This window comes from Cajanus cajan, chromosome 4 (genome assembly GCF_000230855.2).
Source record: "Cajanus cajan strain Asha chromosome 4, NIPB_CcT2T_4, whole genome shotgun sequence".
Classification (NCBI taxonomy): Eukaryota; Viridiplantae; Streptophyta; class Magnoliopsida; order Fabales; family Fabaceae; genus Cajanus; species Cajanus cajan.
In genome coordinates, this window is record NC_138520.1 from 11,760,307 (window position 1) to 11,774,452 (window position 14,146).

Here is a 14,146-nt window from a genome sequence, read left to right on the forward strand (position 1 = left end):
CGTGATGCTATTTGGCCTCAAGAACGTAAGAGCCACTTACCAGAGGTTGATGGAAAAGGTCTTCGATCAACAAATTGGGAGGAACCTAGAAGTCTATGTAGATGACATGGTCGTAAAAACCACATCGGCCGAAGCTCACGTCGCCGACCTTGTCGATGTGTTCAACAAGAAACGGAAGCACAACCTGCGCTTAAACCTCGAGAGATGCATCTTCGGGGTCCAGGGAGGTAATTTTCTCGGGTTCATGATCACCAACAGGGAAATTGAAGCCAACCTAGAAAAATGCGAGGCCGTCATACAAATACGAAGCCCCCAAACTATCAAGGACGTTTAGAGATTGGCATGCAGGTTAGTCTCTCTCTCACGTTTCATACCCAAGTTGGCAGAAAAGGCAGGACCCATCTTCACCCTACTACGGAAGCCAAAGAACTTTGAGTGGACTGACCAGTGTGAAAAAGCTTTCAAAAGTTTCAAAAGCTTCCTCCCCACCCCACCGGTCCTACAAAGGCAGACCATCATTTCGACCTCCTACTCTACTTGGCTATAGTAGAGGATGCTATCAGTGCAGTGATAGTGCAAGAGCGCCACAGTGAACAAATCCCCATATACTTCATCAGTCGAGTTCTCCAGGACATAGAAAGACGGTACCAGACGATTGAGAAGCTAGCATTGGCACTAGTCACTTCCGCCCAGCGTCTTCGACCTTACTTCCAAAGCCACTAGGTCGTCGTAAAGACGGACTACCCAATTAAATAGATACTAAGAAAACCAGAACTCGTGGGATGCATGATCCATGGTAAGTCGAGCTATCTGAATTTGGCATCAGATACGAAGCCCGAGGATCCCTTAAAGCTCAATGCCTAGCAGATTTCGTGGCCGAGCTCACCCCGACCTCTACAGATGCAAACCTAATTTGGACCTTGCACGTCGATGGATCCTCCAACACTAAAGGTGTAGGCGCGGGAATTATCCTTGAAGGCCCTAACCAAGTCACCATCGAATAGTCTCTCAAATTTGGATTCAAAATCACCAACAACTAGGCAGAGTATGAAGCATTGTTGACAGGACTGAGGTTGGCATGAGACATCGGAGCGCAAAGGGTAAGCTGCAACAGCAATTCAAAACTCATGGTAGAACAGCTCAGCGGTGCCTACTAGACCAAAGACGCGCTACTACAAAGATACTACCACCAAGCATCCTAGTGGATATCATCCTTCGAGGAATTCACAATACACCACGTGCCTCAGGAGTAGAATGTTAGGGCCGATCTCCTATCCAAGTTCGCCAGTACGAAGCACCTTGCACAACATCGGACCATCTAAAACTATCCACCTCGGACACGGAGATCGAGCTCGATATCCAAACACTACATGACATCAGCTAACATGCATGCCCATGGTCCATTGGGCCATAGCCAATCATAGGCCCAGATCAACCCTATTCTCGCTTAGGGAGAAACCCTAATTCACACCAAGGTACATGTATTATATAAGAGACCCACACATCTACAAAGACTAACTTTAGTATCAGAGTCTCTTTTGTAGGTACCACTCCCATCTCGGCACGACCGACGCACAAAGTAGGAGAGGCTCATCAATCTCATTGGAGTGGTCGCTCCTAGACCAATCTCAGGTGAGAACACATGTAATTTGGAAAATTTACCCCTATAATATTATTTAGTTTAAAGTAATCAAAAGTGCGTGTCTAGATGTAAGGGTTTTATCCCCTTTCGCGAGCACATGTCTGATTAGGTTGCAATTTGTGCTGCTTGTAGTCGATGAAGGAGCACGACGTTGATGAAGGAGCACAACCATGATAAAATTGCACGGTTTGAACCACTTAATATGTTGATAAAGTAAAATTTTGATTATTTAGTTTAATGATATATGAATTGTTCTTAGTCTCTTTCACCTTTGATGTAGTTGATCAAGTGACCATGAATTCCTTTTCTATTTGAAAACTCGTTGTTTTTCAAACCTTAATAACTATTTGAGAGGTATTAATCGAGGTCTATACAAAATGAGGCACTAGACTTCATTTAGACGAAAAAAATATATCATTGAATTTCTTTAATCTGTACATAAAACACGCTATTAAAAAAATGTTATTTTCTTGCAAAAAAAAAAAAAATATTCGCAATTTTTTTTTGCAAATTTTCCTGCAAAAAATTATTCACAGAAATTTTTTGCGAATTTTCTTGCAAAACAATATTCGCAATTTTTTTTTGCGAATTTATTTACAAAAAATAATTTACAGATATTTCTACAAATTTTCCTACAATTTTAATGATCATAGAAATTTTTTTCATGGTAAAAATTTGCAGAAAATATTGTAAAAATTTTATTTTATTTCTTGCAGATTTTCTTGCAAAAATAAATTCGCAAGTAATGTTTACTAAATGATAGAAAAATTTTGCAGGTAACTTTTCTTGCGAATTTTCCTGCAAATTTTAATTTGTAGGAAAAATAAAAAAATATATTTAAATTTATAAGTTTAATATTTTAAAAAAACTTCAAATCCCACATCGATTAAAAATAAAACAATTAAATAGTATATAAGTTGGGGCAACACAAGTTGATTAGTATGGTTGAGTGTTAGGCTTATAATCTACAATCTTAGAATTTAAAAGATTATGTATCACATGTTGGAGGCATGAAAACAAATGCTTCGGATGAATTTATTGTGAACATTTAAAATTTGAAGAATTATTAATAGAATTTATAGTAATTTCTTTAATTTTTTTCGTAAAAAATATTCATGCAGAATATCTTGGAAAAAAATTCACAGGAAACTTTCCTGCAAATTTTTTTTTGCAGGAAACTTTCCTGCAAATTTTTTTTGTAGGAAACTTTCCTGTGATTTTTTTTGCAAGAAATTTCGCAGGAAAATTTCCTGCGAATTTTAAAATTCACAAAAATATATTATCCACGAAAGTATTACCTACAGATAAAACGCAGAAAAAATTTGTAAGAACAACGTTTCCTGCGAATTTTTTTAAAAATTCGCAAAAAAAATCGCATGTAATAAGAGAAATTCTAGTAGTGACAATATTTTAATTAATATTAATTATCCCATTTTTTTTTATAGGGCTCCTTATTCACTTTGATTTTCTATAGTACACTCCAGGATACATAGGAGTAAGAGACCACTTGTGTAGTTAAAAATATTTCTGTAATTTTATGTTTAAAAAATATTATTCGTTTTAAATAATAAAGATTCTCTTGGGAGAAATAAAAAAATATTTAATTTTTTAATTAAGTAATAAATTTTTAAGGAATTTCAGTTTTTTCATTGAAAGGATATTAATAAAAAAAGCACTTGTGATCTTAGAAAAGTTTTATTGAACCTAAACATGATTTTTTTTAATTTCCATCGAACATGTTTAAACATTTCAATAAACATTTATAGCTAACTAATTAATTTTTAATCATTTCTTACAATAATATCCAAAACTCATGATTCTTACTATTCCGGCCAAGGGGTGCGCTAGGGTTTCGTCCTAGGTCGAACCTCAAAGCTATAACATTCAAAATTGTGATCTGCCTTCTCAACTCTAGGATTTTGGGTTTTATGGTATGTCGTTCATGGGCCTCTTGGGCCCCGAGAATGAAGGGATTTCCCTAACCGTTCTTATCTTGATGGCGCGGGGTTAAAGGGAACAAGTCTAGTCGGGTTCTGACCGACTGGGTCCATGCCGAGGACCTAGTCGGATTAATGCCGAGTAGTCTCCTTAGTCCTTATAGGTGAGAGGAATCGAGTTCGCAGGTCGAGTCGAGTCATGACCGACTAGGCCTGTGTGTGAGCCTTCAGTCGGGTTAATGCCGAGTAGAAGACCATGATTGCCCTACTGCCGAATGGAGGTGTAGGTCCGATACATTCGTCGGGGATTACCCGAGCGGAAGGTCAAGTCGGATTTTGACCTGGACGGTACACTTGCCTTCCAGCCTTGAGCCTATAAGGCGAGAAAGCTTGTGGCCTGGTAACCTAGTCGGGTATTATCCGAGCAGATCTTCAAGTCGAATTTTGACCTGGACGGTACACTTACCTATAAATTTTTTTTCTCCCATCAAACATTCTCTTAAAGATATTTTTTTTGTTGATTTATAAAAAAAAAAACTAGTATTGAATTTCTGAAGCTTGTCGAAATGAAGACATGTTTTAAAGTTCGTATATATATATATATATATATATAATATTTTTAATTTCTTTTATCAATGAAATTCTCACATCCATATTAAGGTCTAAACTTATATTTTTACATGATAACTTTTTAATCCTTACAAATTATACTTTCAATGACTTTTAAAGCATCATTTTATTTATGAGGCAACACCCAAAAAACAAACCCTTGTAGAAATGGAGTTATTTTTCTTTTTATAAACGGATCTTTTTCTTTCTATTCTAATAATATTGAGTTTTTATTTATATTTTTAATAATTTCCTTCTCAAATAAAAGACCATGATTTTATCATCCCTTTCAATGAAAGCCATCATTTTTTAGTCTATATATTGAGAAAAACTCAAGTCCCACATCAACTAGAGATTAGGCTATTAAATAGTATATAAGTGGAAAGTAACCCTCACCTTACAAGCCGATTTTGTAGAGTTGAGTTAGGCTCAAATCCACCATTCTAAGATGATATCAAAGCTATTATAGATCCTTAAAAAGGGCTGCCTATCCTAGATCATTCAAAAGGGTCACCCACATGTTATCCATACCAAGCCTAATAGTACTGGACGTGAGAGGGTGTATTGGAAAAAATCAAAGTCCCACATCGACTAGAGATTAAGCTAAAAATAGTATATAAGTGGAAAATAACCTCCACCTTACAAGCTGGTTTTGTAGAGTTAAGTTAGACTCAAATAAGGGTCGAGTTAGACTCAAATTCACTATTCTAAGAATATATAAGTATTCAATAATGACCTTAATTAAGTTTAGTCATATTCTAGATATTTGCCGCTCCATTGTTAGCTTAGGATAATGGTACACTTTGCTTGACTTTCATATATATATATATATATATATATATATATATATATATATATATATATATATATGTTATCAAAAAGGCTTTTAAATTTTATGTATATAAACTCATTGTTATGAAGTCTTTTAATACAAGTGCTTTTATGTCTAGATCACCAATTTCATTCCCAATGCTTGTAAAATAGCCCCGTTGAGACCTGTATCGTTTATAGAACTAATTCCTAAAATTAAATTATTCTTTTTTTTAAAATTATGTTGACCAAGAGATGATGAAGCTGCATAGATTATTTGAATTGAACCTAATAGCATTAACCAGGGACAAAATATAGAATAAGCGCGAGATAATAATTCCATATTAATTCGAATCAACCCATATGCTCGCATTTTTAATAATATTCCGGCTAAAAGCATACAAGTGCTGTAATGTGCCTCTCCATGGGTATCTGGTAACCATGTATGTAAGGGTATAATTGGTAACTTAACAGCAAAAACAATAAGAAATCCTATATACAATATTATTTCCAGCAACAACAAGTGTTGTTTGGACTATTAGTTGAATCATTTGTTCTAATACCACTTGTTATATGTAGGATTTACACACATATTTTCATATTAATATAATATTATTTATTTTAAGTTTAAACATGTTTTTGAATCCCTATTCCCAATAAAACACGTATATTTGATTCCGTATAATAGAAGTAGATTAAAGAAAAATGTTATTAAATTTTTAAACAAATTATACATATAACATTAAAATTAAATTTTAACATATTTATTTATAGATAATTTTACCTTACAACTACTCATAACCCGACGCAGGGTGCGCAACTGTTAAAATAGAAAAAACTTTTAAAATACAAACAGCAGCAAAATCAAATATCCAAACGTGAAGATATTTGTTAGAAACACCTTTTCATCGATTTATCTAAAAATTTTATTTTTATATATATGTAACCTGAAAATTGTAAGTAGTTCATTACAAAATAAAGCGATTTTTTTTATTTATTAAAAACACATTAAAATTTTTGCATATAAAAAAGGAAAGCTAGGGAAAAAAAAAAGATATCATAAAATTGAAGGGAAGATTGTAATAATAATGCATGTAATTTATCTGAAGCCAAATGATATTCAAAACGAATGACGTTTCGTACAATATAATAATACTGGATGGGATCTGTCGTATGACCCATATACTTTTCTCGTCCTTCTTCCTCGTTGCAACCATTGTTGAAGTTTCCGAATGGCATGCTCTAGCATTGAAAGGTGGTAACCTTCTCACATTATTAAAAAAAAAAAGGAGAGATTTTATTTATTTATTTCCAACTCTTAATTAGCTATAACTTATGTTTTTGCTCCATCACTCTTCTAGCTTAATGCATAGCACTATATATGCTATCAACTCTTACCTTATTAATACATAATACCTAAGATATATTTGATGATATTTGCTTATTATTATATCTCTTGTCGCATTTGATCTCTCTAATGAACAAGAATGGAGGAGTACTAGAATGATCTTAGGAGTATCTCCTTCCACCGCAACCACGCTCAGGGACGGAGCCAGGATTTCAATACTGGGGGGCCGAGAATAAATAATATATAATTTATAATAAATGAAAATTAAAGTATCAAAAGCATATTATCTGACAAAACTAGATAATAATTAACATAATTTAATAAAAATTATTTCTCATATTTACATTTGATAAATATATCGAACATATTGCAAGATCAAGTTATTCAAGTATGTACCTTTATTTCTTAAGTTGTGCCCGTCGTTGTTTCATGAAGTAAAAATCATCAATTATCATATCAGTTGTAAATCTTCGTGCAATCTCCTTCTCAATATAAACAATCATGTAGTCAGTAAGAAAACCATCTTCCATCTTGTTGCGCAAACTTGTTTTTATAATCTTCATAGCTGAAAAAGCACGTTCTGTAGTTGCTGTTGACACGGGCAGAGTAAGAACAAGTCGTATCAATCGATCAATTAAAGGATAAACATTTGATTTGCCAACCTCTACTAGTTTTTGACATAATTCACCAAGAGTTGACAAATTATGAAATTTGGGATCCTTTGGCACATCAAACTCATAATGTTGCAATTCATATTCCATATGAATCATTTCTTGGTCAGAAAAATCTGAAGAGTAAAATTTCTTAGCTAGACTACAAATATCACAAGCATTAAATGATTTGAATGCATCTTTAGGATCCAAAGCTACACTCAACATAAGAAGTTCAGTTGATTGCTCGCTGAATCTACTATTCAATTCTTTCAATTGATAATCTATCGCTGCAGTAAATATATCTACACGATAATGATGCTCAACTGTCACAGAATCCTTTTTAAGCCGAGTTCGAATTATGTCAGAGTAAGTAGCACTCATATCAAGAATTGGTACACCTCGGCTATTGCAAAAAGAGTTAACATTTTCTAAAAGAGAATCCCAACCAAAATCCCTTAACTTTTGAATTAGTGACTTTGTGCTAGAAACCAAACACATAGCATTCACAATGTCTTGATTCTTTTGCTGCAAAGCTTGACAAAGTTTGTCTGTGATTCCCATAATTTCTTTCATAACATGTAAAATGAAAACAAATTCAAAAGACATCAATACTCTGAAAGCATAAGTAGCATCACCTCGTTGAGAGCCAGTTCCATTAACCACCAAATCTTCAAGAACTGAAGTAGTTGCATTAAACATGCGTAGAAGGCTACATATTGAATTGAAATGAGAACTCCATCTAGTATCTCCAGGTCTTTGTAGTGTGCCAATTTGATTAGCTCCCCTCCCAGTTTCAATCTCATCATTTGCAACCAAACGTGCAATTTCAGTCTCATAAGCATCATGTAACTCATCATTGCGTTTGCAAGAAGAACACACAACATTAACAATCCTACTCAAGTTTTGAAAAAAAGCATGAACATCACTTGAATCTTTAGATGCAGCAACAAGAGCTAATTGTAACTGATGAGCCAAACAATGTACATAATATGCATAAGGACATTCTTGAAGAATAAGAGCTTGCAAACCATTCCACTCTCCACGCATATTACTAGCTCCATCATATCCTTGGCCTCTAATATTTTCAATGTTGAGATTATGATTAGACAATACTAAACAGATTTCTTGCTTAAGAGTGGATGATGTAGTATCTTTCACATGTACTAAATCCAAGAAGCGCTCTTTAACAAATCCATTCTTATCAACAAATCTAATAACAATAGCCATTTGTTCTCTCTTAGATTCATCTCGAGCTTCATCAATAATCAAACAAAATTTTGCATCACCAATCTCTTCTCGAATTTCATTTTGCACCCTTCTAGCAAAAACATTTAAAATTTCTTTTTGAATAGTAGGTGAAGTGTATTTTGCATTTTGAGGAGCATTCTCCAAGACAACTTGATCTACTTCGTTATTATAAGAAGCTAAGAGTTTAATCATTTCAAGAAAGTTACCTCGATTTGTTGACCACAAACTCTCATCACGTCCTCTAAAAGCACAAGCTTGAAATGTCAACCATTTAACCACATCGATGGATACTTTAAGACGCAACCGATTGCTTAGAATTTGCTGTGAAGTTTGCTTGTTCAACACTTTATCAATGTGGCATGATTGATTCTTGAAATCTTCTAAACATCTAAGAGCAGCATTGTGAACAGAATTAATATTTTTCCCCATGTGAGATAAAAATGCACAATCTTTTCCATTATTCACTTTCTTCCAATTTCTAAATCCTGCCGAAGTGAATGGACTTGGTTTTTTAGAAAATAAAAAACATGGAAAACAATAGGCAGCATCTTTTTCCGGTGAATATTCTAACCAAGAAAACATTCTAAACCAATGAGCTTGAAATCGGCGAGGATGATCTTCAAGACCTGAAAGTGGATACAAATCCATTAAAAATTGATATGGTCCAAACTTCACATACGCCCTACGAATATCATCTTGTTGATTAATAGGATAGTTCCAAATTTGTAAACGTTTTCCAGGATCGCGAATCAAGGTACCACTCTCAATTGTTTCTTGTTCAGTCCTCAAAGCTTTGGGAGGAGGTGGCTGTTGCTCATCAACTTCAGCAACATCATCAACATTTGTATCTAAATTTGAAATTGGTGTATTAGACAGTGTTTCTTCATCATCTCTCTCTTTTCTTTTGAAAAATGATTCAATAGTTGTCTTCCTCATCTTCATTGAACCTAAAAGAATTTAAAACTATAAAAATCATACGAAATAGGCAACAACACTAACACAGTAGTAACACTCTTAACAAATTCTAATTAAATTGAGGGGAAAAGGGTTTTCAGCATAATAGCAAAGGGGAAAATATTAAAACAATTAAAAGAAAACATTCATTAAAATATTAGTAACAAAAAAGAAGTGTTAATTTACCTTTTGAAGAACTAAAATAAAAAGAGAGATTGAAGACGCAAGGAGCCAAGGAGAGATTGAAGAACCAATGATGCGGTGCAGGTGTTGTTATGAAATAAGAATCAATGACGAATTGATGATTATTGATTGACGTGGTGCAAGCTGTGAATTGTGATGCTAACTAGTCAATAGTCACTACCCAATCCTATTCCTATTGCCAGTGTTACTTGAGAATTGAGAAGGCAAGAATTGGAATGATCAAATGAGGCGCTACATTTTTTTAAAAAAAAAAAAATTCCAAAGTGATACCACATAGCAGGCCGTACCAGAAGTCCAAAAGTTGAATAAAAAAATAAATTTGGGTTATTCATTTAATTATACATATGAGTTTATATTAAAAATAGGGGGTGTCATATAGTAATATATATGTATATAAAAAAAAATTAAAATTGTTGGGGGGGCCGTGGCACCCGTAGGTCCCCCCTTGGCTCCGTCCTTGACCACGCTCTCTTTGGCAGTTGACATAAGCTGCTGAGACAGGTGCAAGGTTATTATTTCCAGCAAAGTTTCTGCAATTGAAATTATGACGCCATTCTGGGGTTATCACAGTGTCTCTTCCCAATTGCTGGAATAACACAAACACAAGTCGATGAATCCCTACTGAAGGTTGAGGGCTTTCATAAACCACAACCTCTCTCCCTGCATAAATTTATATCTAATGTCACCAAGTTCACTGAGATATACCTAAACATTTAAGATCATGTTCCGATACAAATTATAAATAATTTTGAGAACTTCTTTGTTAGAAATAAAGAGCATTTTTTAGTATAGAAGTTCTAAAACAACATTTTTAAACTTGTATTCAAATACATTCTAAATTTGTATCTAAACAAATTAAACTCTAAACTTGCATCTAATAAACATATTCTAAATATAATTGATTTTTTAGCTAAAAATTCAAGAATAAGCAACATAATTAAAAGAAAGAAACGATACATTTGTAAGAAATTAAAGAAAATATATTTTGTTAAACTGGTCTATAAAATATTATAATTATCATGTACATCTTTTGTGAAAATAGAATGATTTATGAAATATTAATTTGAGTGGTTGATATATATTCTAGGTTTTGCATATCGTGATTGTTGTAGATGAGAAAATAATAAGTTAATGTAAAATTTTATATATACACACAACCTACAAAGTCCAACGCAACTTACAAAGTTTAATATAATTGTATATGATAATGGTCTGCTAGACATATTGATTATACTTGTATGGAAAAAAATGTTATTAGAAGAGACGGAATTCATTTTGATACTTTCTAATTTTGGATGGATTAATTTGTAACTAATTGAAGAATACCATTGATTATCTAGGACATTTTCTTCATTTCTTGATCATTGATGTCAAGTTTTAAGAAGAATTTTTAATTTACATTCTTATAATGGTATAATAATCCTGGTCTTTACATCTGTCCTAAGATACGAAGAAGGAAGTTTGTATGGTGATGATAAATAAATTTACGTGTTCAACTTATATTTTCTATGTTTTTTCCTATTGTAAATGAGTTTATGGAATTCCTTGTACTTGATTAATAAATTTCTTTTGCTGATAAAAAAAAAAAAAGAATACCATTCATTAATTCAACGAAGAAAAAAAATAATAATTCCCCACCCACACACTGAGCACAATGTTACTAGGTATTTGTTTTTAACTAAGAATGTTAGAAATTAATTGACTAATATGATGACGTATATAAAAGTAAAAGACACCCTCTTCTTTCTGCATGAACTAACTTTTAGAAATTATCCCTAAATTTAAACTTTAAATCAAAATTTTTCTCAATTATTATGATTGGATCTATATATCATGCTACTTATTAAATCACTGATAGAAGTTCACTTCTACTAACACTACTTGAAATATTAAGCCTTCAACATATAATAAAAAGGCATGCTGAAAATCACACATTATTTCTTTTGATACATATAATTTAAATAGTATATATAAGTATTATATAATCTTCACGTTAATTTTTGGAGTTGAATAAAACCTAAACATAAATGAAAATTAGAAAAGAAAAACTCTGCATGTGTTAAGCTGGACCCTTAGTAATATATAGTAATGAAAGAAATGTATAAATATTACAAAAACTAGTAGGTTTCAAATATATTTGTTAAACAGTATGCAAATTAAATAATGGTCATGACTTTAACCATTTTCTCATTTTTAAACATTTCAGCTAAATGATAGATTCAAATCTACAAATATGGCATTGGCACTTTGGCAAGTTATAGAGAGAACATTTCTAATTTGTTTAAAAATCACATGCAGCAATTACTTTCTTTTTGTTAATTATTATGGTGTCAGCTATCATAAAACATAGAAGGAAAATTCATAATGGTACGAATAAATACCGCATCAATCTGACCAAATCAGTATACGATAACTTACCCACATGATTTCTGCCAAATTTACTTTTATTTTGTATTTGTATTTAAACTCATCCAATAAAATATCGACACATATATTCGTCCGTAGTTCGTCCTTATTATCTTCGTACTAGTTAGTAGTACTCAAGTCTACATGGAAATGTACTATAGCATGCCAATGGTTTATCTGGCTTACGAAAAAAAAAAAAATCCACATACAGTTGCAAAATACTTATAGAAAACTTACAAGAAAGACTTACTTAATACTTTAAGATTTTGTGTTATATTATTATATCAAGTTCACTTGTGTGATTTACTTATTATTCAATAGTTTAATCAAGTGATTAATGACCGGCTCAAATAAGTATTAATTAATAGAATTAATTTTGGATGGATACCTAATAGTTCAATCAAGTAGCAAATGATTCTTTCAAACAAATATTTTGGATAGATACTTTATGGGATGGATACCCAATGGTTCAATCAATTGATCAATAACGGGTTCAAACAAGTATTTTGAATGAATATCTGATGGTTCAATCAAATAACCAATGAATGGTTCAAACAAGTATTTTGGATGGATGTCTGATGGTTCAATCAAGTGACCAATGACCGGTTCAAACAAGTATTAATCAATATAATTGATTTTGGATGGATACCCGATAGTTCGATCAAGTGACCATTAACTAATCAATAGAATTGACCATGAATGGATACTCGATAGTTCGATCAAATGACTAATAACTAATTCAAACAAGTATTAATTTGGATATGGATCCAAGAGTGGAATCCAAAATAATAAAGTTGGAAGGAGCTCTAAGAGTGTGATCATAAGTTTAGTAAGTAGTTTCTCTTTTGTTTTCCCTCATAATAACACTAACCCTTACTCATCATTTAATCCACGCACGCAACAGGTAAATTAATTTCAAATTGATAGCTACATCAGTATACGTGCAGAACAACTTAATATAGTCATGGACATGGAATTCGTACTTACCAAAACTAGCATTTGTGGTAGCTGGAATATCAGTTACCATCCTGCCATTTGTCAAAGAGAGAAGATTAATAACCATTAAATTTTTATTTTTTTTAATAAAATTTGAGCATGCACATATATTTCAACGTAAATTTGTGTACATGTATGCAATTAATTTTAGGCTTTACTGTATAGAGTATAGACCTAATATATAATCATTCCTCATGAATTTTGGAATTTCATCTATGCTTGTACTAAAGACAGATAACTAACCAGTGCAGATATTCCCTCAAGACAGGATTACTAGGGCTAGGTGCATCTGCGTCCACCATAACCTGAAACTCAAATAATTTTTTTTTATGTAGAACAAAAAAACATGCAGTTGTCAAGTGTTAACAACCTAGTCATACTTACCAGTGTGTAGAAGGTCCTTAGGTCCTCACCACCAACAGTAACCCTTGGTCGGTTAACAACATGAGAGGGCCTCAATTCCAAACCATTGCTAATGGCTCTATTATTGAAGACAATAGTGAGAGAAACTGAGCCTGTGAAAGGGTTTAGAACATCCCCAATCACACTCCCAGCAATCACAAGAGGGTCCCCATCTCGTGCCATGATTTAGAGAGTTTAACTGCACTTGTTTGGTTTCTACTTAATAATGCATGCATGACACATCCCTATATATGTTTTCCTCCTTAGCATCTGCTTTTGCTTCTATCCCATCAATAGATTCTTCATTTTTTTCCCTTTTGTCTTTGGTGTGGTTTCTTTACCTCGTACGATGAATATTGTTTTCTTTGGTGTGGTTTCTTTATCTCGTACGATGAATATTGTTTTCTCCATATACTCAATGGGTGGTCTACACTTTTCTTTCCCTTTCAACAAGCCAAGTTATATATTCTGATACGGTCGGAAATTTAAGATAGAAAATGGAAAACATTTACAAATATATTACAAACATTTACGAATATTGTTTTTTCCCTTTCTTACATATTTTTTAAATATATATTTTTAGGCTAAATTGATTTGCAAGTTCCTAGTTACAGTTTTATTAAATTTTTAATTAAGTACTAATAGGAAAAAATATTTTTAAAAAGTGCTTATAATTTTAAAATTTTGTAATGAATTAAATTTCCAACTAGTAACATCGTATATATCGTTAGTCTATGCTGATTGTATACCAAGACATTACAATAATTTTTTTTTTCTCTTTTATGTTTGATATGTAAATTTAATATAATAATTAACTTTTAAATTCCTAATCACTTAGACTAACTAAATTCTTTTTACTGAGTATTTACAAAACTACATTCAGTTTTCTACTAATTAGTTTAAATGGTTCGTTGGTTCTTATTACACCGTCCCTCAC

General features: G+C 32.5%; 2 protein-coding genes across 3 annotated transcripts; both read right to left on the reverse strand.

Annotated features, from left to right (window-relative positions):
* Window positions 1-6,096: 6,096 nt before the first annotated feature.
* Window positions 6,097-9,697, reverse strand: LOC145956706 (uncharacterized). Of its 2 annotated transcripts, XM_083072247.1 has the most exons (3): window positions 9,388-9,697; window positions 7,635-9,194; window positions 6,097-6,935 (listed from the first exon to the last, which is right to left on the reverse strand). In XM_083072247.1, the coding sequence occupies exons 2-3, from the start codon at window positions 9,187-9,189 to the stop codon at window positions 6,745-6,747; spliced, it is 1,746 nt and encodes a 581-aa protein (XP_082928373.1). In that variant the 5' UTR covers window positions 9,190-9,194; window positions 9,388-9,697; the 3' UTR covers window positions 6,097-6,744. The 2 variants fall into 2 exon arrangements, with proteins under 2 accessions (XP_082928373.1, XP_082928372.1); XM_083072246.1 differs by having other exon boundaries at window positions 6,097-9,194.
* Window positions 9,698-9,706: 9 nt separating this feature from the next.
* On the reverse strand, window positions 9,707-13,444 carry LOC145956707 (protein VERNALIZATION 3). Its single transcript, XM_083072248.1, has 4 exons — window positions 13,192-13,444; window positions 13,051-13,112; window positions 12,799-12,839; window positions 9,707-10,065 (listed from the first exon to the last, which is right to left on the reverse strand). The coding sequence occupies exons 1-4, from the start codon at window positions 13,390-13,392 to the stop codon at window positions 9,761-9,763; spliced, it is 609 nt and encodes a 202-aa protein (XP_082928374.1). The 5' UTR covers window positions 13,393-13,444; the 3' UTR covers window positions 9,707-9,760.
* Between the last annotated feature and the right edge of the window lie 702 nt (window positions 13,445-14,146).

Excerpts from the sequence above, each read along its gene's own strand:
- LOC145956706 (XM_083072246.1), bottom strand. The coding sequence starts at position 9,189 with ATGAAGATGAGGAAGACAACTATTGAATCATTTTTCAAAAGAAAAGAG.
- LOC145956707 (XM_083072248.1), bottom strand. The coding sequence starts at position 13,392 with ATGGCACGAGATGGGGACCCTCTTGTGATTGCTGGGAGTGTGATTGGG. Across the intron at positions 13,113-13,191 it reads TAAGGACCTTCTACACACTG|GTTATGGTGGACGCAGATGC; the intron begins GTAAGTATGACT and ends TTTGAGTTTCAG. Across the intron at positions 12,840-13,050 it reads TTGAGGGAATATCTGCACTG|GATGGTAACTGATATTCCAG; the intron begins GTTAGTTATCTG and ends GACAAATGGCAG.